Source organism: Scyliorhinus torazame, chromosome 3 (genome assembly GCF_047496885.1).
Source record: "Scyliorhinus torazame isolate Kashiwa2021f chromosome 3, sScyTor2.1, whole genome shotgun sequence".
Taxonomy (NCBI): domain Eukaryota; kingdom Metazoa; phylum Chordata; class Chondrichthyes; order Carcharhiniformes; family Scyliorhinidae; genus Scyliorhinus; species Scyliorhinus torazame.
The window spans coordinates 185,306,913-185,329,773 of record NC_092709.1 but is presented as its reverse complement, the minus strand read 5'-3'; the positions used below and the strand labels follow the sequence as shown (position 1 = coordinate 185,329,773).

At 49.2% G+C, this 22,861-nt stretch overlaps 1 protein-coding gene across 2 annotated transcripts in view; it reads right to left on the bottom strand.

Annotated features, from left to right (window-relative positions):
• The window catches only part of fam114a1 (family with sequence similarity 114 member A1), a 65,820-nt gene that overhangs the window by 10,884 nt on the left and 32,075 nt on the right, over nt 1-22,861 (bottom strand). For both annotated transcript variants that reach the window (XM_072496573.1, XM_072496574.1), the window contains exons 9-12: nt 21,455-21,537; nt 13,250-13,396; nt 4,680-4,819; nt 3,452-3,524 (exon numbers count right to left, since the gene is read on the bottom strand). In XM_072496573.1, the coding sequence (XP_072352674.1) occupies nt 3,452-3,524; nt 4,680-4,819; nt 13,250-13,396; nt 21,455-21,537 (443 nt within the window). The remainder of the gene's footprint in view (nt 1-3,451; nt 3,525-4,679; nt 4,820-13,249; nt 13,397-21,454; nt 21,538-22,861) is intronic.

Here is a 22,861-nt window from a genome sequence, read left to right as displayed (position 1 = left end):
AATGTGGATGCCAAGTTGCTGGCAAAGGTGCTGGCAACGAGGATGGAGGATTGTGTCCCGGGGGTGGTGCACGAAGACCAGACAGGGTTCATAAAGGTGAGACAATTGAATGTCAACGTGCGACGGCTATTAGGGGTGATAATGATGCCCCCAGCAGAGGGGGAGGCAGAGATAGTGGCGGCAATGGATGCAGAGAAGGCATTTGATAGGGTGGAGTGGGAGTATCTATGGGAGGTGCTGAGGAGGTTCGAGTTCGGGGAGGGGTTTGTCAGCTGGGTTAAACTCCTCTATGGGGCCCCAACGGCAAGTGTGGTCACAAATCGGCAAAGGTCGGAGTATTTTCGGCTACACAGGGGAACAAGACAGGGATGCCCGTTGTCCCCATTAGTGTTCGCGCTGGCAACTGAACCACTGGCCATAGCACTGAGAGACTCCAGAAAATGGAGAGGGGTGGTTAGAGGGGGAGAGGAACACCGAGTGTCGCTCTATGCGGATGACCTACTGCTGTATGTGACGGATCCAGTGGGGGGGATGACAGAGGTCATGCAGATATTGAGGGAGTTTGGAGATTTCTCGGGATATAGGCTTAACATGGGAAAGAGTGAGCTTTTTGTGATACACCCTAGGGACCAGAGTAGAGGGATAGATGGCCTACCGCTAAGGAGAGTGGAAAGAAACTTCCGATACCTGGGGATTCAGATAGCCAGGAGCTGGGGAACCTTACACAGACTCAATCTGACACAGACTCAATCTGACAATTTGGTGGAACAAATGGAAGAGGATTTCAAAAGGTGGGACATGCAGCCGCTGTCACTGGCGGGCAGAGTGCAGGCAATTAAGATGATGGTCCTCCCGAGGTTCCTATTTGTGTTCCAATGTCTCCCTATACTGATCACTAGGGCCTTCTTTAAAAAAATAGATAGGAGCATCACGAGCTTCGTGTGGGGAGGGAAGGCCCCGAGGGTAAGGAGGGGGTTCCTACAACGTAGCAGAGACAGAGCGGGACTGGCGTTGCCGAATTTGGGCGACTACTATTGGGCCGCCAACGTGGCGATGATTCGTAAATGGATGATAGAGGGAGAGGGAGCGGCGTGGAAAAGGTTGGAGATGAAGTCCTGCAAAGGGACGAGCTTGAAGGCGCTGGTGACGGCGCCATTACCGCTCTCCCCGAAAAAGTTTACCACGAACCCAGTGGTGGTGGCAACATTAAGTATCTGGGGGCAATGGAGGTGACAGAGGGGTGTGCTGGGAGCCTCGGCGTGGTCCCTGATCAGGAACAACCATAGGTTTGCCCCAGGGAGGCTGGACGGAGGATTCCAGAGCTGGCACCGGGCAGGAATCAGGAGAGTGGGAGACTTATTTATAGATGGGACGTTTGCGAGTTTGGGAGCACTTGAGGAAAAGTAGGAGCTGCCCCTGGGAAATACCTTTAGGTATATGCAGGTGAGAGCGTTCACGAGACAACTGGTGAGGGAATTTCCGCTGCTCCCGACACAAGGGATCCAGGACAGGGTGTTTTCGGGGGTGTGGGTCGGGGAGGGCAAAGTGTCCGAGATATACCGGGAGATGAGAGAAGAGGGGGAGGAGCTGGTGGACGAACTGAAGGGAAAATGGGAAGAAGAGCTCGGGGAGGAGATGAGGAGGGTTTGTGGGCTGATGCCCTAAGCAGGGTAAATTCCTCTTCCTCGTGTGAAGGCTTAGCCTGATCCAATTTAAGGTGCTGCATAGAGCACACATAACGGGAGCAAGGTTGAGCAGGTTCTTCGGAGTGGAGGACAAGTGTGGGAGGTGCGGGGGAAGCCCGGCGAACCACATACATATGTTTTGGTTGTGTCCGGCACTGGAGGGGTATTGGAGGGGAGTGACGGGAGTGATCTCGAAGGTGGTGAAGGTCCGGGTCAAGCCAGGCTGGGGGTTAGCTATATTTGGAGTAGCGGATGAGCCGGGAGTGCAGGAGGCGAAAGAGGCCGATGTTGTGGCCTTTGCATCCCTAGTAGCCCGGCGTAGGATTTTACTCATGTGGAAGGAAGCGAAACCCCCAGGCCTGGAGACCTGGATAAACGATATGGCGGGGTTCATAAAACTGGAGCGGATGAAGTTTGCGCTGAGAGGATCGGCTCACGGGTTCACCAGGCGGTGGCAACCGTTCCTCGACTATCTAGCGGAACGTTAGGGGGAAGATAGATAGCCAGCAGCAGCAGCCCAGGGGGAGGGGGAGGGGGGGGGTGGGGGGGTAAATTGTTTGTGTTCTAGATGGGGAGAGGGGGTGGGGGAGCATTACTTCGTGTTATTTGGTTAGTTTACTATATTATTTAAACAATGTTATATAGCAGGTATCATGCTACCATTTTTGTTGATTTGTAAGGGAGAAAATTGTGTTTGAAAACTTTAATAAAATATATATATTTTTTAAAATAAAAATTGCGGGTTTGAAGGGGCTCCCGGAAGGTTTTGGGGGGGGGGGTCCTGAATGAGGGATGCCCAAAAGAGGGTCTGAAAAGAGGGGGCCCTCAGCGGCCCAAAGCCGGGTGTCCTCACTTGAGAGGTGGGGGGGGGGGGGGGGGGGGGGGGTAATGCTGTTGGGGGTGACATTGCCCGTAGATGGGGTGTGGGGGACCCTCAAGCTCACTTAGAGATCGGCGCATCCTTTCAAAATAGTGGTCCGATTTTGGAGGAGCTGGTCTGGCCAGCGAGTTTAGCTCTCCGGTGATGAAAATAATTCTAAGTGTGGGCTAGCCTGTAGAGGAGCTCCCCAAGGCCCACATAATTGGCTAAGTGTGGTTAGGTTGTGATGGAGAATTTGCCGGCAGTGCTGGGGAGAAACTCCCAGCCAAACCTACCTGAAATGACACTTAGAAACCTTTCCGTTAGATCGTGCCCAGTGTTACAGGCTAACGTTGACCCTTCATCAGAACTGAGGATAGACATGTGATAGGCTTTGATCAAGTAAAAGGGGTGCGGGACAGGGAGCAAGGGAAAGGCCTGTGATAGGGGGAGGGCAGGAATGATTAAATGAGAAGAGATTTTGTGCTAATGGGCAAAGAAACAAAAGGTGTGTCCAGGTAAGGGGTAAATGGCTAGATGACAACCATCCAAATGCGAAGTATGCCTCATGTTAAATTGACTAACTCTACAATATATGGGAGCAATTTCAAAAGTGTTCTTATCCCATTTCTGTTATGTAAAATCAATGAGTGTTTAGAAAATTATCCTATTTATGCAGTTGCTCAGTGAAGTATCTTTTGTCTTGACTTTTCACAGCAATGCATATTCTTACTTCATTGAACTCAAATTTGTGGTGCTCCAATCATGACGATACTGAATTTTTATTAAGTGACTGTGAGATCCTGATAAGCTCCCTGGTAACCTTGAAGACCATCTTCCTCAAAGAAGCCAATCCTCCTCAAGTTTGAGACAATAAAAGTGATAATGTATAACTGCAATAACTTACCCCTGCTCGAGTCAAACAGGAAGCAAACTTCTGAGACAGCAAAGACACTTCCTTACACATGGCAACAGTTAATCTGGATCAACATAAAATAAAACCTGATCAGAAAATGTGATTTAGAAACAAACTAGATATAATCAAACTTGCATACGAAGGCTTGGTGAGACAGTTAGATGAAAATGTTCACATGCATTCTAAGAAAAGGTGTGCATGACTAAATGCGCAAACATGTTTTGATTTATTTCATAGCTCGGGAAAAATATAAGGACATCGTATTAAGATATTAATAATCTGAATAGTGGCATTCATTTTCAGAGATGTAATGGATGACAATAATGGATAAGAAGGGATAAAAGGATCTCCTAAATTGACAAGGTTGAGAAGATATCATGTGATCAAGAGCAATTTTTGTTAAAAAGCAGAATGAAAGGCCATGTCGTAAACTTTTATTTAATGCAGGTATGAACTTTTTTTGGGAAAAGATTTTATTAAGGCATTTATGAATTTCTAACAACAAATACAAATGTAAACATAACCCAGTAAATACCCTCCCCCCCCCACCATACCCAGCCAACATGGCTTATACACTCAATTCCCCAGTCCCATCACCTCCTCTCGCTGATCCCGTCTAAACTAAACAACCCCCCCCCCCGCCGTTCTCTAACCCGCCCCCTCATATTGTGTCTGCTAACAGTTTAGTTTTCCCCGAAGAAGTTGATAAACGGTTGCCACCTCCGGTCCGGTATGAACTTTTATAGCTAAAAATAACAGCTGTTTGCATATGGAGATTTAAATAGTTTTAGCCTGTGAATAATGAAGATAGTTTGAATATTGTTAAATTCCTCTGCAGTCAGCTAAAAAGAAACAGCTCTGGGCTAATGCATACATATTGATTTAAGTTACGTGGGAAGTGGCAGGTGCATGTTTAGAAGGAAATATATTTTGAAAAACGCACATTTTAGAAGAAAATATTGGTAACAAATCCCAACTCCTGCACCATACTGTCTTTGTCAGAATTTTGTCATAAATTCTGGTGCCACAAATATGTATTTTTTTGGCACTGAGGGATTGATTTTCAGTTTTCTAAGTTTAGCAAAAAAAGGAACTATAAAGTAGTGTTCCCTTTCTCTCATCACTGTTCTTTTCTAATCATGTTAAACTGAACACACGCATTTGTGATTAAATCAAATAAATTATCCCAAATCAAGATCAGTGTAGTTTTAGATCTTACGCAGTGAGGATTTTAGACTGATCCAATGCTGGCTTCTCCACGTCCTGTCCATGAAGAATTAACTCAGCCACCTTATGGAGTTGCTCAATGCAGCGTGCTGTTATCTCAGCCAGGCTCTCAATGGACAACATCAAAATATCCTGAATTCAAAACACAGTGCATTTATTTAACATATTTGACCCCTTCCTCCTTGCAGGAGCCACCCATCATTATGTGGCCCAAATAGCCATTACCATGTATAATCCTCACTGCAGAGACATTACAGTCTAGCCCATTTCTGTCCACACTTTGTGACACTTTTAGTAGTACAGGTTTTTAGATGAAAGATTATGGAGACACCGTTTTGCCCTCATAATCTAGGAGTGCTGTGTAATTCTCTTGTTGCTGTCCCATGTGATATCAGTTAATTCAGTACGGGGGAGGGGGGGGGGTCCGATCCCGGCTCTGGGTCACGGTCCGTGTGGAGTTTGCACAATCTCCCCGTGTTTGCATGGGTTTCGCCCCCCACAATCCAAAGATGTGCAGGGTAGATGGATTGGCCATGCTAAATTGCCCCTTAATTGGAGAAATGAATTGGGTACTCTAAATTTTTTTTAAAAATGGCGTCCTGATCGCTCACTACACTGGGGAGTCCTGGCGAGTGGAACTCCCTAGTGTACAAAACGAGGCTATGTGCAAACTCGGCCACGCCTTCCCCGCTGAGGCCCCTTATACAACGCGAGTCACGGAGAAATGGGACTGGTCTTTGCTGGCACGAGGAGCGGAGCCCAAGTGCAAGTCTCACTCTTTGAGCATGCAAATATATGAATGGTGGAGAGCTCGCCAGATTCTTTTTATTTTAATAAACATTTTATTGATGTATTTTTGGTATTGTAACAACGACAAAACAAACAATGTACATGAAACCATATACATAGTGCAAAAGCCTTTCGTACAGGTCCCCCTACTCTAATCTAAACTACTCCCCCCGTCTGCTGACGATTAATTGTCTGCAAAGAAGTCCACGAATGATTGCCACCCCCGGGTGGACCCTAATAGTGGCTCTCTCAAGGCGAACTTGATTTTCTCCAAACAGAGAAAGCTAGCCATGTCCGAGATCCAGGTTCCGACTTTGGGGGCTTTGAATCCCTCCATGCTAATAGTATCCGTCTCCGGGCTACCAGGAAAGCAAAGGCCAGAACGTCTGCCTCTTTCTCCTCCTGGATTCCCGGGTCTTCCGACACCCCGAAAATCGCCACCTTTGGACTCAGCGCCACCCTTGTTTTTAACAACGTGGACATAACGTCCGCAAACCCCTGCCAAAATCCCCAAAGCTTTGGTCATGTCCAAAACATGTGGACATGGTTCGCTGGTCCTCCCGCACATTTTGCACACCTGTCCTCCATCCCACAGAATCTGCTCATCCGAGACACTGTCATGTGAGCCCAGTGAACAACCTTAAATTGTATCAGGCTGAGCCTGGCATATGTTGCGGACGCGTTGACTCTACTCAACGCGTCCGCCCATAAACCATCCTCTATCTCACCTCCCAGCTCCTCCTCCCACTTGCGCTTCAGCTCCTCGGTCTGCATCTCCTCCGACCCCAAAAGCTCCTTATAAATGTCCGAGACGCTCCCTTCTCCTACCCACCCTCTGGAAACTACCCTGTCCTGAATCCCCCTTAGCGGTAGGAGCAGGAAGGTTGACACCTGTTTACGAAGGAAGTCCCGCACCGGCAGATACCTTAATTTGTTTCCCCTCGCCAACCCTAACTTTTCCTCCAACGCCCTCATACTCGGAAAGCTTCCCTCTATGAACATATCCCCCATCCTCTCAATCCCCGCTCTCTGCCATAACCGGAACCCCCCATCCACACTTCCCGGAGCAAACCGGTGATTATCACAGATTGGGGCCTAGACCGATGCTCGCAGTGCTCCCACATGCCTCTTCCATTGGCCCCAAACTCTCAGGGCCGCCACCACCACTGGACTGGTGGAGTACCGTGCCGGCAGGAATGGCAGAGGCGCAGTTACCAACGCCCCCAGACTGGTGCCCTTACATGAAGCCGCCTCCATATGCACCCAAGCCGACCCCTCCCCCACCACCCACTTCCTGATCATGGATATATTAGCCGCCCAGTAATCGTTGCTAAGATTTGGCAGTGCCAGCCCACCCTATCCCCGACTCCGCTCAAACATTACCTTCCTTACTCGCGGGGTCTTGCCCGCCCAGACAAAGCCCGTGATCACTCTGTTGACCCTCTTAAATAAGGGCCGCGGAATAAAGATGGGGAGACACTGAAATACAAATAGGAATCTCGGGGGGACCGTCACTTTCACCGTTTGCACCCTCCCAGCCAGAGACAACGGACGCACGTCCCATCTCCAAAAATCGTCCTTCATTTGGTCCACCAGCCGGGCCAGATTCAATTTATGCAGCCAGTCCCATTCCCGCGCCACTTGGATGCCTAGGTACCTAAAGCTTCCCTCTACTAACCTAACTGGCAGCTCTCCCAGTCGCCTCTCCTGGATCACAAACATCTCACTCTTTCCCATATTAAGCTTATACCCCGAAAACCGGCCAAATTCCCCTAGAATCCTCATGATTTCTTCCATCCCCTCTATTGGGTCCGAAACGTACAGAAGCAGGTCATCCGCATAGAGCGAAACCCTGTGCTCCACACCCCCACCCCCGGACTAGTCCTCTGCAGCCCCTCGAGGCTCTCAGAGCAATTGCCAACGGCTCTATAGCCAGCGCAAACAACAGTGGGGAGAGGGCATCCCTGTCTCATCCCCCGATGCAGCCTAAAATAGTCCGATGTTGTCCTATTCGTCCGTACACTTGCCACAGGAGCCTGATACAGTAACCTGACCCAGTCAATAAAGTCCCGCCCGAATCCGAACCGTTTCATTATCTCCCACAGATAATCCCATTCTACCCGATCAAAAGCCTTTTCTAGATCCATTGCGATCACTACCTCCACCTCCCTACCTTCCGAGGGTATCATGATCACATTTAACAGCCTTCTTACATTGGCCACCAACTGCCTGCCCTGCACAAACCCCGTCTGGTCCTCCCCAATAACGTCCGGAACATAATCCTCGATCCTGGAGGACAAGATTTTGGCCAGCAACTTGGCATCTACATTCAACAAGGAGATCGGCCTGTAGGACCCACACAGCTCCGGGTTCTTGTCCCGCTTAAGCAGCGAAATCGTTGCCTGTGACATCGTCGGGGGCAGCACCCCTCTTTCCCTTGCCTCATTGAACATCCTCAACAACACCGGCCCCAATATCCTCGAGAGCTTTTTATAAAACTCCACTGGGGACCCGTCCGGACCCGGGGCCTTACCCGCCTGCATGGCCTTCAAGCCCTCCACTACCTCTTCCAACTCGATTGGGGCCCCCAGCCCTTCTACCCGCTCCCCGTCCACCTTTGGGAAATTCAGCCCCTCCAAGAAGTGCCTCATCCCCTCTGGCCCCGCAGGGGGTTCCGACCTGTACAGCCTGCTGTAGAAATCCCTAAACGCCTTATTCACCCCTACTGAATCACCAACCAGGTTCTCAACTCTGTCCTTTACTTTCCCTATCTCCCTAGCCGCCTTCCTCTTCCTAAGCTGCTATGCAAGCATTCTGCTGGCCTTCTCTCCATATTCACAGATCGCCCCCCTAGCCTTTCTCAGCTGCTCCAGCGCCCTCCCTGTGGTCAGCAAGCTAAACTCCGCCTGTAACCTCTGCCGTTCCCTTAAAAGCCCTGCCTCTGGGGTCTTTGCATACCTCCTATCAATCTGTAGTATCTCCTATACCAATCGGTCAGTCTCTGCTCTGTCCACCTTCTCCCTACGGGCCCGTATCGAGATCAGCTCCCCTCTGACCATCGTCTTCAGTGCTTCCCACGCCACCGCTGCTGAAATTTCTCCCGTGTCGTTGACCTGCAGGTAGTTCTGAATGCATTTCCTCAGCCGCTCGCACACCCCTTCGTCAGCCAAAAGTCCCACATCTAACCTCCATTGCGGGTGCTGGTTACTGTCTTTACTAACCTGCAGGTCAACCCAGTGCGGAGCATGGTCTGAGATTGTAATCGCCGAGTACCCCGTGTCCATTACCCCAGCCAGCAAGGCCCTGCTCAAAATAAAGAAATCAATCCGGGAGTAGACTTTATGCGCGTGTGAGTAGAAGGAGAACTCCTTCACCCTCAGTTGCCCAAATCTCCATGGATCCACTCCCCCATCAGCTCCATGAACCCTCGTAGTTCCTTTGCCATTGCTGGCACCCTGCCCATTTTCGAGCTTGACCGGTCCAAGCCAGGGTTCATAACGGTGTTGAAGTCCCCTCCCATGACCAACCTGTGAGAGTCCAGGTCCGGTATCTTCCCCAGCATCCTCTTTATAAACTCCATATCACCCAATTTGGCACATACACATTTACAAATACCACCTGCACCCCCTCTAGCTTCCCACTGACCATAATGTACCGACCTCCCACGTCCGAGACTATTCTACCCGCCTCAAACATCACCCGCTTATTGATCAGGATCGTGACCCCTCTAGTCTTTGAATCTAGTCCCGAGTGAAAGACCCGACTGACCCAGCCTTTCCTCAGTCTAACCTGGTCCGTTACTCTGAGGTGCGTCTCCTGCAATATCACCACATCTGCCTTCAATCCCCTAAGATGCGCGAACATACGTGCCCTTTTGACGGGCCCATTCAACCCTCGAACATTCCAGGTGATCAGCCTAGTTGGGGGGCTCATTGCCCTCCCCGCCCCCCCCCCCCCCTCCGCCGATCAGCCATCCCCTTTTTAGGCCCGCCTCCAGCCCGTGCTCCGCGCCTCCACCGGTCCATCCCCAGGCAGCCCCCGCCCCCAACCTCCTCTCTGTCCCTCAGCCCAAGTCCCTCCCTCGTCAGCAGAACATTCACCCCCCCTAGTAACAATACCCTGTAACCCAACCCCTCTACGAAACCAAACATATGCATTTCTGCGTTTCTGAGAGCTAGCTCGCCCAGCTAACTTGGTGGCTCCCATCCCCGGCGCCAGATAGTCTCCCACCTATTGTTCCCTCCCCACCCACTCATACAAACAAACTCCAGCATCAAACAATCCCCACACAATTGCCTAACAGAAAAACACCAAGATCAAAACAAGCACACCTCCATCCCCAACAGTGCAAATGAAAACCTTAACTCACTCAGCTCTACCGCTGGTTCCAAATCAATGCAAACGGCATCACAAACATCTTCCATGAAACGCAAAACGAGAAACTTTTTACAAAAACAGAGAAACAAAAAGGAAAAACAAAAACATGAACGTTGCAGCCAAGTTCAAAGGTTTTCAATCCATTACCAGCCCTTCTTTTTCGCAAAGTCCAACGTGTCCTCAGGCGACTCAAAGTAGAAGTGCTGATCCTCATGAATGACCCAGAGACGGGCTGGGTATAACAGTCCAAACTTCACCTTTTTCTTAAAAAGGATTGACCTGATCTGGTTGAAGCCTGCTCTCCTCCTGGCCACCTCTACACTCAGGTCCTGGTAAACCCGCAGGATGCTATTGTCTCATTTACAGCTCCGTGTCTGCTTGGCCCACTGTAGAATGCGCTCCTTATCTGAGAACCTGTGGAATCTCACCACCATTGCCCTCTGGGGGGGGGGGGGTCTCCCATTCGCGGCTTCCTCGCGAGTACTCCGTGAGCCCTACCCACTTCCAAGGGCCGGGAGAATGCCCCATCCCCCAGCAGCTTCACAAACATGTCTGCGATGTATGCCCCAGTGTCCGGTCCTTCGGACCCCTGATGGTTCTTAGGTTCTGCCGGCGGGACCTATTCTCTAGGTCCTCCACCTTCTCCAGGAGCTTCTGCTGCTGGTCACCTCCAGCTCCACCCACCGCAGTCTGATGTTCCTCCTGCTCAGCCAGCGCCTTCTCCACCTTCTGGATCGCCCGATCCTGGGCGTTCAATCTATGCTCGAACCGCTCAATTGACTCTTTTATCAGGTCCAAGCAGTCCCGTTTCTGTGTAGCAAAGCCTTCCTGAATGACTTGCATCAGCTGCTCCATAGACTGCTGGGTTGACAAGCCAGAGGTCTGAACCTCCGCCATGCTGTCTTCTCTTGCAGCTACAGCCCAAGCCTTCTCAATCCTTTTGTTTCTGCCCTTACGAACACTTCTAGTCCTTCTCTCCATGCACCAAAGTGGGAATTCAGTAAACATTTGAAACTAACATCCGTTTTACAATTCAAGTCCGGTAGAAAAAAACAGGGGAAAGGTCCAAAAGTCCGCTCAGAGCAGGAGTCACCAAATGTGCGAGTTATTCCTTCATAGCCGCCACCGGAAGTCCAGCTCGCCAGATTCTGTCGGAATCCTGGTATCGGACCGCAATTTTGACTGGGCGACCCGATCCAGAGGTCTGGTGGTACATCTCCCCTCCCCTTCACAATGCTAATCCTGCCCCTCACCCAGCTGAAGAAGGGATATCCTCCCCACCCCGGGAATAACAGCACACACACACACGAGGGTGACCCGACTCTGCCCACAGACCCCCTCCAGCACTCCCCCGATCAGATCCCAACCCCACAATAAGTCAACCCTGCATTTCAAATGCAATCAGGGATTTGCAGCCCTTTCATATGTCCTAGGCTTTTGAAAAACCTTCTGACACTTGTAATAACTGACATTTTAAAGGGATTTGTCTGAGGCAGCAGATGTTAGGAAAGGGAAAGTGTTTCTGCAGTAACCTTGCACTGTACTGGACTACTCTTCAGATTTCAGGCAGGGTTTGGCTGGATTGGGTGGCAGGGAGGAGCCAGATGGGTGGGGGCAGGGCAATGCCAGATGGGACGGGCGGGCACCAGATGGCGGCGGTGGGGGTGTCTGATACCGGGGGCTGAGGGTGCCTGATGGTGGGAGATGGGGAGGGGGCACGGTATCTGATGGGGGGAACCCAGTCCCCAGGATCCTCAGAGGGACATCCCCCCCACCCTCCCATTGCCTGGCAGAGGGACACTTTATTTGTGCCCTAACCCTCATGACTACCCTCAGGCTCCACTGCGCCAAGGCTGCACTTTGCCAAAGCACTTCTGATGGAATTCCCGATCTTGGGGTTGGAGTATCGAGGTGGTTGTGGGGGGCAGCGGGGTGGCCAAGAATGCTGGGCACACGACCTGTTTTTCGTGGGATGCCCCATTCTCCGCCCAATTGGGAATCCCAGTCCTCGTGTCCAGGAATATTTAGCATGCAGTCGTGTCCTTTTTTTGAGCCAGATTTCTGTTATTGGCAGAACATTATACTCCCAAATGGCTACCTATACCTGCAACTGACCAAACATATTTACATACATGCACTGTAAATCTAATTTAGAGCTTATTATTCTCCCTCTTACTCATCCTCTACTGTATTATTTTTTACTCTGGTGCTGTATGTCGCTCCCAATTATTGGTACACCTTGGGCTTGATTCTCTGGCATATTTATTGGCGGCGCGCCAAGGTGGGATTCTATACTCCCTCCACTTGTCATTGAGATTCCCAATGAAGCCTCCCCACGCCGCCGGGTAACCTGCGGACGGGGGTGTGCAGCCGGCTGGAAAAGTCAATCGCATTTTTCCTTTCTAATATAAACTTCTGGTTCCCATTGCTGTGCCAAGACAGCCTAAACTACCACTAGTCAACTGTCTCACACAGACATTGGTTCCGGCTCTGTTCAGGTGCAATCTTGATCCGAGTATGCCAGGCAATGAGGGACCCATCCCAGTAGGTCGCTGGCAAACCTGACCGGGTTTGCTGGACTGCCGTTGGGAAGCTCAGAAAGCAGTGCGACCCCCATTTAATCAGCGACCCACCACTAAAGTTCGGTGGGCTCAGGAATAGTTGGTGTCAATTAGGTCACTGATGAGCCTAACTGACATCCCGCCGCAAGTAGAGGAGTTTCTCTCATCAACCCATTCCAGCCTCTGAATAAACCGGGTGAGATTTTCCTGCCACTAGCAGACTGATGTGCAGCCTCTCTCATGATTAACAGTATTCAGCTGCCACGTTTCCCTCGGTGATGGGCTGGTTTAAATTCCGTGCACAAATTGTTGAAAGTGGCAAGGCAGGTTGTGACAGCACTGTTGTAATGTAGGCTAAATATGGCAGGCATTCTGCATAAACCAAAATCTAAGAAGCACTGAAATGAATAACAAGTTCATCTACTTTTTCATTGAATCTTGTAAGTAATTGAGCCAAAATTTACAAGATCTGAAGGCTGGGATTTTCTGGTCCTGCCGTGATGGGAAACATCATGGGCGGAACGGAAAATTTGGAGAGGCATTTAAAAGTCCATTGACTTTTGGCAGGAATGTCCCAGCCAAAGTTTATTGATCCTGAGTGGGCAGCCCGGTCCACAGCATAGTATTTCTCTAAAAGTTAAGTCATAAGCTAGAGTCCTGATATTGAAACTAGAAGGTACATTTTAAGTAAGTTATCCACAATTGGAATGCCATTGGTTATCATAGCTGGAATAACGCTTTGTACTTTTGAATAACAATAATTTAATAATGATTTTGACGAGATTATCTGTCATTCTAATATTTGTATACACTTCACATTTGAGAAAAATCTCACCTCCACAGATATAATGTCTTTTTGACTTTCTTTGTATTTTTGTTTCTCTTTTTGTATATCCTCTTTTTCATTATTTGTTTCTGAACTCTTTTCTTCAGCAAGCAAAGCATTGGTCTCCTTCAGCCAATCAAAAGCCTTTCTCCTCGCCTGAAAAAGTGAACGGCTATAATTTCGGACATCAGCTGATTTTAAGTGTTTTAGCATTACATAAAATATCTTCTATAAAATAACATATATTTGTGAAAATATTTTTGAGTTTTCATATTTTGCATCCAATAACTTACAAAACAATGCTAAACCAACACATATTCACAACAGACGAGCATTCCAACAACAACTGTGGCCATGACCCTCCTTTAAGGTGTACTTTTCTTACATATTTGATATTTTTCAACATGGTGAAGACACGTGTTTACAGACACTTATGTACTGTTTGGTTCGGGCTTTAGCTTGCCTACCAGCCGTTTTTTATCCATCCTGCTTAAGACCACCACTTTTGTGCACGGCTCTACCCTCACCCCATAATCCTGGACATGGCCTCAAAGAAGGTCATCCAATACCCAACAATTCTGGGGCAGGGCCAGAACATGTGGGTATGATTGGCCGGGCTTCCCTGGCACTGTTTGCAAATGTCCTCCACCTCCAGGGAGAACCTGCTCATTCGAGTTCTGGTTAGGTGTGTTCTGTGCACCACCGTTAGCTGTGCCCTGCACAGGTGGAAATTAAGTTTGCAGACTTCCGGGTGCGGCTATGCAGAGCTAGTTCGCATATTCGGTAGCTCCCGCTTGGAACGGACTTTTGGGCTCTTTTACAGGGCCCCCACGGCATTTGTTTGACATTTCCCGGTGTGGCAAGAGGACTGCAACACTCCCCTGACGGTGTCCCCCAGGAGTGTTGTGTCTTTTGGCTGCCTGGCCCGGCAGAAGCAGTGGAAGATTTGGCTGCAACAGGATAAACAGGGCCCCTTCCAGCATGCAATCGGGGGAAGGGCAAGCTTAAAGCTGCAAACTGACCTGAGGACCTTTATCAAAAGTGAATTTTAACAGCAGAGGGAACAACTGTGAAAAGATCTCACCAGGGCCACTGAAGAAGCGGGGACGAGGCTTCCGGTGGCGGTCATGGAGGAGTAGGTCACGCATTCGGCAGCTCCCATCTGGAACAGACACTTAGACCTTTTTCAGAAGTTTCCACGGACATTTTGGGGCAGATTGGTGAAGTGAACACTGCCAAAAAGATTCCCTCTCGAGACTTTTGGGCTCTTTTCAGGGCCTCCAAGGGCACTTTTTCGACGTTTTCCGGTGTGGGAAGGAGTTAATAATAGTTCCCCGTCAGTATATGGCTTTAACTAGGAGCGGGGTGACAAAAAAGGTGGTGGTGGACCAGAAGAAGGGAGGGAAGAAGGACAAAATGGCGGCGGGCGGAGACCAGGCAGTGTGGAGGCAGTGGGCGGAGGAGCAACAGGAGGGTATCCAGCGCTGCCTCAGAGAGATTAAAAAGGACCTGCTAGAGCCGATGAAGGCTTCTATTGATAAGCTGGAGACACAGACGGCCCAGGGGGTGGCGATCCGAGAGGCTCAACAAAAGATCTCTGACAATGAGGGCGAGATCTTAGCCCTGGCGGTAAAGGTGGAGGCGCACGAGGCGCTCCACAAGAAATGGCAGGAGCGGTTCGAGGAGATGGAGAATCGGTCGAGGTGGAAGAATCTGCGGATTCTGGGCCTCCCGGAGGGGCTGGAGGGGCCGGACATGGGGGCCTATGTGGTCACCATGTTAAACTCGCTGATGGGAGCGCGGTCCTTCCAGGGGCCCCTGGAGCTGGACGGGGCCCATAGAGTGTTGGCGAGGAGGCCCAAGGCTAACGAGCCTCCGCGGGCGGTGCTGGTGCGGTTCCATCGGGAGTGTGTGCTCAGGTGGGCCAAGGAGGAGAGGAACAGCAGGTGGGAGAACGCGGAGGTTCGGATATATCAGGACTGGAGTGCGGAGGTGGCGAAGAGGAGGGCCGGGTACAATCGAGCGAAGGCGGTGCTGCACAGGAGGGGGGTGAAGTTTGGCATGTTGCAGCCGGCGCGATTGTGGGTTACCTACAAGGACCGGCACCATTATTTTGAGTCTCCGGAGGAGGCATGGGCCTTTGTTCAGGCCGAGAAGCTGGACACAGACTGAGGGTCGGGATGGGCGATTGGGGACTGCGGTGGATATGTTATGCCTATTTTTGGTTCGGGGGGGGGGGCCATTGCATTGTTTTGGGTTTCTTTTTCTCTGTGTTTTTCTCTTTCGGGTTGGGGAGGGTGGATGGGCTGGGTTGGGCACTGTTTTGGTTGGTGGCGGGGCCTGGTAGGTGGAGAGCGTGGGATTTTTTTTTCCCGCGCCGAAGACTGGGGGGGCGGCGGGACCGGGGTGGGGAAGCGAGGATTGTTTCCCGCGCTTAGAATGGAGGGGGAGAGTCTGTGAATGGGGAGCGGGAGAGGAGGGTGTGCCACACAATGGGAGGAGTCGAAGGGGAGGCGTTTCACTCGGGGCTAGATGCCAAAAATCGAGGGGTGGCGATCTTGGTGGGAAAGAAGGTGTTATTCGAGGCGTCGAGCATTGTGGCAGATAATGGCGGTAGGTACATAATGGTAAGTGGCAAGTTGCAGGGAGAGAGGGTGGTACTGGTCAATGTGTATGCTCCGAACTGGGTTTTATGCAGTGTATGTTGGGTCGGATCCCAGACTTGGAAGTGGGGGGCCTGATAATGGGGGGGAGACTTTAACACAGTGTTGGATCCTGCACTGGATCGCTCCAGGTCTAGGACGGGTAGGAAGCCGGCGGCGGCTAGAGTGTTGAGGGGATTTATGGACCAAATGGGAGGGGTGGACCCTTGGAGATTTGCAAGGCCGGGGGCTAGGGAATTTTCATTCTTCTCACATGTCCATAAGGCTTATTCTCGAATTGACTTTTTCATTTTGAGTAGGGCGCTGATAGCGAGAGTAGAGGATACCGAGTATTCGGCAATAGCCATTTCGGACCACGCCCCGCATTGGGTAGACTTGGAGATGGGGGAGGAGAGGGACCAGCGCCCGCTGTGGCGCTTGGAGGTGGGGCTGTTGGCGGACGAGGAGGTGAGCGAGCGGGTCCGGGGAAGTATAGAGAGGTGCTTGGAGACCAACGACAACGGGGAGGTCCGAGTGGGGATGGTATGGGAGGCACTGAAGGCGGTGGTGAGGGGAGAGCTGATCTCCATCAGGGCCCACAAGGAGCGGAGGGAGCGGGGGGAGAGGGAGAGGCTGGTGGGGGAGATGGTGAGGGTAGACAGGAGGTATGCGGAAGAACCGGAGGAAGGATTGTTGAGGAAGAGGCGCAGCCTCCAGGCCGAATTCGATCTGGTGACCACCAGGAAGGCGGAGGTGCAGTGGAGGAAGGCCCAGGGGGCGGTCTACGAGTATGGGGAAAAGGCAAGCCGGATGCTGGCGCATCAGCTTCGGAAGTGGGACGCAGCTAGGGAGATCAGGGGAGTAAGGACAGGGGAGGGAGCGTGGAGCGGTTGGCATCAATGGGGTCTTCAGGGACATCTACGAGGAATTGTACCGATCCGAGCCCCCATGGGAGGAGGGAGGGATGGGCCGTTTCCTGGACCAATTGAGGTTTCCAAAGGTGGAAGAGGGACTGGTGGCGGGACTGGGGGCCCCGATTGGGCTGGAGGAGCTGATCAAAGGGATAGGAAGCATGCAGGCGGGGAAGGCACAGGGGCCGGACGGATTCCCGGTCGAGTTCTATAAAAAATATATGGACCTGTTGGGCCCGCTGTTAGTTAGGACCTTTAATGAGGCAAGGGAGGGGGGGGCTTTACCCCCGACGATGTCCCGGGCACTGATCTCCTTGATCCTGAAGCGGGACAATGATCCCCTGCAATGTGGGTCTTACAGACCGATTTCCTTGCTAAATGTAGATGCCAAGGTGCTGGCGAAGGTCTTAGCCACGAGGATTGAGGAGTGCGTGCCGCAGATCATCCATGAAGACCAGACGGGGTTTGTAAAGGGGAGACAGTTGAACGCGAATATGCGGAGGCTTTTGAACGTTATCATGATGCCGGCGAGGGAGGGGGAGGCGGAGATAGTGGTGGCGATGGACGCTGAGAAAGCCTTCGATAGGGTAGAGTGGGGGAAAAAAAAGGAAATGAAGTTTGCCATGTTCAGCACTTCAATCCAGAGTCCTCCCCTTATCTCCATCTAGTTCCTTCTCCCATTTTTTCTTTTGTCTCGTCGAGGGTATCTGGGGGAACGCCGTTGCTTCTTTGCGGAGAACGTTTTTGACCTGAATATGTCATTTCCTCTCAGGAGCTGGAATTTTTACGTGAGTTCCCCAGGGTCACTACTCTACCGTCCGTGTAGACCTCCCTAACCGTCAAAGTCCCCTCATCCTGTCTCCACCTTTGAAGGAGGTATCCATTGTTACGGGAGTGAACCTGTGGATGTTGCAGATGGTGGACATTTCAGTTGGACCATTTGGAGTGTGGCTACTACCATTGGTATTTAGCTGGGAGGAGGGGACTGCGGCTGTGGCCTGAGCTCGTTGGGCCCTGCACGGGAACTCTCCTCCCATCCTTCCTCACCCACTCCGCTCACGGTTCCTTGACCCAACTCCGTACTCTTTCTGCTGTAGCAGTAGTAGAACTGTAGGTTCAGTAGTGTCAGGCCTCCCACATGTTCCTCCTTTGTAGGACTTACTTTTGGATCCACGCCACCCCCCCCCCCCCCCCCCCCCAAAACAACTCCACACACAAATGCCATAATTAACCTGTTGACTGCGTTGAAAAGGTCCTTGGGGATGTGGATCAGGAGGGATCTGAACAGGAAGAGGAACCTGGGCAGCACGTTCATTTTGATGTCTGTATTCTCCCTGCCAGGCAGAGTGGGAATGAGCCCCATCTCTGCAGGTCTTTTTTGACTTCCTCCACCAGACCTTTCAGGTTCTATTTGTGTATGTGTCCAGTCGTGGTAGCTGAATTTAATCTGGGCCCATTTGAACGGCAGTCCACCCAGCTCTGTTCCTCCCCTCTGTGGGTTCACAGGAAGATCTCACTCTTGCTAGGGTTAAGCTTGCAACCTGTGAAGACTCCAAACTCCTTTAGGGGTTACATTATCCCTTCCATGCTGACCCGTTTGAGTTTGAGAAGTCGAGGAGCAGGTCATCCGCATAGAGTGAGACTCTATGCTCTTTGTCTCCCCGTTGGAAACCTCTTCACCACTTTGCCACTCTGAGGACGATCTCCAGTGGCTTGATTGCCAAGGCAAACAGTAGCGGGGGATAAGGGGCTCCCTGCCTCATGCCTCTGTGCAGCCAGAAGTATCTAGAGCTGGTGGTATTTGTCCATATGCTCGCCATGGGAGCACTGTACGGTAGATTCACTGGCCCGAACCCAAACCTTTCCGGTACCTCTGATGGAGGCCTTTTCTACATCCAGTGATATGGTCACTTCTGGTGTTCTCTCCCTGGAAGAGGTCATTATTACATTCAGCAGGTGCCTGATGTTCGCTATTAGCTGCCTACCCTTGACAAAGTCCATCTGATCTTCCGCGACTACCTCTGACACAGAGCTCTCCAGCCGCCTCACCAGGATCTTTGTGTCAGTGTTAACATATTTGAAACATCTGATCATATCTTGTGTTACAATCACAAAAGATCAAGAATAGACGAGTTCTGTATGGCAATATATTTTTAAACCTAAAATATAGGTTCAAAGTAACAATGACTTGAGGGAAAAAAATGACTTTTGGTTTGATTATGTGTTCCCCTAAATGAAATAGCTGCAAGGTGGCCTCTCTCTGTCCACATTAGGATATTTTTGGGGACAAATTACCGGAGATACTTTTACACCAATTACTTTCACATAATTAGTGCATTATATTTGCAAAGCACGATTCACATTACCTGAGCTTCAACATATTCAATACATTATTTTTTACATTTAGAAACGGATGCAACCTAATAATTAAAGTTGCCTTTTGTTATTAGAGATTTCTTATCTAAAATATTTCTATTTAACCCAAGTAATTGTATTCTTTGCAGAACATAAAGGTTTAAAGTAGCAAGCAATGTAGGGTGGAATCTTATATTTTTTAAATTGTCAGGCTCAGACTGAAAACCAGTGTGTAGTTTTCCGCTGCACAGATCAATTTTCTCTCAGGGGTGGAGGAGGAGAATTTTTCTCTCCCGCACGGCGTGTTGAGACAGCTTGCCGTTGGCCAGCGATTGGATCTTTTTGTCCTGCCACTGTCAATGGGATTTCCCATTGAATCCACCCCTGCCACCAAGAAACAAGCGGTGGGGGTTTGCTATCAGCGGGATTGAAAGAATGCACCTCCTTGGATCTCAAGTCTCTGAGTAAAAGATTGGGGCGTCATCTTTAAAGGACACTCCAATCAGCACTAAAGTGGAACTCCCCCCCCCCCCCACCTCTCCTCCACTCACCACAACGGAGATATCAGGGTCTCCCCCACCCCAGACAATCATTAGGGGTTCCTGGCGATGCTTGAATGGTCAGTGAGGGGCGAATCATGTGGTGGAAGGGGCTGGTTACTGATATTAAAATTTATTGAAAACCATTGAAACGAGGTTCTTGGCCTTTGGGGTCATTAACCTCGTGTCCTCACCAGCATGGAAAATCGGGAAATACAATCTCTTCGGAGAGAATCGCCATTTTCTGCCTGCGTCGCCATTCTCTCTGCCAGTGAACGAAGGGGCTGAAAATCCCCTTTTTTCAAAACTGAATAAAACCAATGGACCATTTTTGAACAGTTATACAATAAGGAAAAAGTCACATAAATATCTCAATGACAGTAGTTGCAAGAATATGATTATTATACTGGTGGGACAATAATTAATTCTAGAAGGTGCTGTTTGTAGTTCCTTTTGGAATAGTGCCCAAAACAGAAGATGATTGTCGTTAATTATACTCACTAATCAGGGACCCAATGGAAAATAGATTTAGTGGCTGCACGCAGATTTAAGTCTGGTCAGAATAGTCATAAGGTATTGAAACATTACAATTTATACAAGGAAATACCAGTTTATATAATTTAATTAAGCTGAATTAATCAATATGAAATTGATGATATTAGAATGCTTTTCCACAATGCCAACAATATTATTTCAATTGACAGTTTGACTGAAAGCATGTCAATTATGTCTCGACTGAATTCAAGAAAGGCTCAAAGCACTTCAGAGCCAATGAAGCAGTTTTGAAATATTTGTTGATACTGTTACAGAGAAACCCAGCAGCTAACTGTCAGAGCCAGGTCCTGCAAACAGTAATGAGACAAATGCTTCATAATCTTTAATTATTCTAAACATTTCTACAAAACAGCAAAATATGACAGAATATGTTCAGGTAATAGGTGAGATACCGAGCTATGTAAACCATGTTGAACTGTGTAGGAGCAACTCAGAACTGATCTCCAATGTATACAAAGTTAGGTTTTGTCAATCAGGGTCAACGTAGGTTCACTACAATAGAACGGCTGGGCTGCGGAATGGTTCTCCTGATTATTGGCCAGCAACCTCTGCTGAAAAATATGCTTGGTTGGACTTTGAGTGAGCATAGGATTTGACTTATATGAATAGTATGCAGATGCTCATCATTCAAGTTTACACAGGAAAAATGGCTTTTGAGGGAAGTACTGGTTCTGATAATTTATAAATACGAAGTGATACTTAACAAATGCAAGGGAACATATGTTCTCTCAAATAGCAACATCTAATGAGAATAAATTTGTGTGATTGAATGCTTTCCTTTCTTTTTTAAAATAAATTTAGAGTACCCAATTCATTTTTTCCAATTAAGGGGCAATTTAGCATGGCCAATCTACCGAGCCTGCACATCTTTGGGTTTGTGGGGGCAAAACCCATGCAAACACGGAGAGAATGTGCAAACTCCACACGGAAAGTGGCCCAGAGCCGGGATCGAACCTGGGACCTCGGCGCCGTGAGGCTGCAGGGCTAACCCACTGCGCCACCGTGCTACCCTAATGATTTCCTTTCTAACTCGATGAAGAAAGAGAAGCCATTAGCTAAGAATTAAAGGCTTAAAAAAGGCAATGTAGAACACACAAAAGGGCAACTATAGAGCATCAAGAGTGCTCCCCACACACACCATTACCCCATCCCAATTAAACATCTCCAAAACTTATGACAAATGTACTGTAATTATTCACAAAATTTACTTGCCTTGTTGAGCTTGTCTGGAGTGGCAGCAACATGCAACTCAAATAGTAGCTCAGTTAGCATGTTCACAAACTCCTCACCATCATCTGCCAGAACCAAAATAGTATTTAGTCTCCTTATTGCATTTGTTTACACTATTTTTAAAAATTACAGATGTTAACAGTTTCTTCCTTAAACTGAGGTTACTGTTTGTCACAGCACTCATGCAAAAATAATCCCGTATCACACTTCCAGTCTTTCGCCGAACGAGTGGTAAATTATTTTACCATAAGACGTAGGAGCAGAAATAGGCCACTCGGCCCATCAAGTCTGCTTTACCATTCAATCAGATCATAGCTAATCTGATATAATCAGATGGTGCTGATGTGCTGGTATAGCACACTAGGCTAAATAGCTCGCTTTTAAAGCAGACCAAGGCAGGCCAGCAGCATGGTTCAATTCCTGTACCAGCATCCTCGAACAGGCGCCGGAATGTGGCGAATAGGGGCTTTTCGCAGTAACTTCATTTGAATCCTGTGGTGATGTGCATCACTGTGGGTACACGGGGGGTTAATGTAAATACATGTAGGCTAGCTAGACACTAGAGGGAGCACCAGAGACATCACACACACACACACTCAACCAATAGATCAGTTAGATAGGACACGACCAATGGACATTCACGATACACACAGAGGTGGCACGACCACAGGAGGGTATTACACCAACCCATATATAAAGGAGACCACACACATGATCTAGCTCTTTCCAGTGGAGACAGTCAGTGAGTACAGACACAGGGTTGATTCAATACCAGCCCCACCACGTGGATTGCAGCAACTGGTTAGTCAGTCTGGGTAGCTATAGTAGGATTAGCAGTAGTGTCGAACCCGAGTAATAGAAGTGTAAATAGTTTAATAAACGTGTTGAAGTTATCTCCACGTCTGAACCTTCCTTTGTCAAGTGCACCACAAGGAAGCCGCTTATGCTACACCTAGAGCATAACAAATCAAAGCCTACTTGTGACAATAAGCGATTTTCATTTCATTTCATAATCCTCAACTCCATTTTTTTGCCTTATCCCCAAAACCCTTCAATTCCCTTATTGATCAAAAATCTGTCTATCGCAGCCTCGAAGATAATTAATGACCCAGTCTCTACAGCTCTCTGCGGTAAAACAATTCCACAGGTTCACTATCCTCTGAGAAGAAATTTCTCCTCATCGCTGTCTTAAATGGGTGACCCTCTTACTCTGAGATTATACCCTCTGGCATACCTAAATGACTGCCTTGTAATGCTGTCATATCTGACAGCGCTTTGGCAAAAGTGTCATCCAAACGCGAAACATTAGATCCCTTCTCTCTGCACAGATACTCTCAGACCTGCTGAGATTGTCCAGTATTTTCTGTTTTTGTTTCAAATTCCAGCATA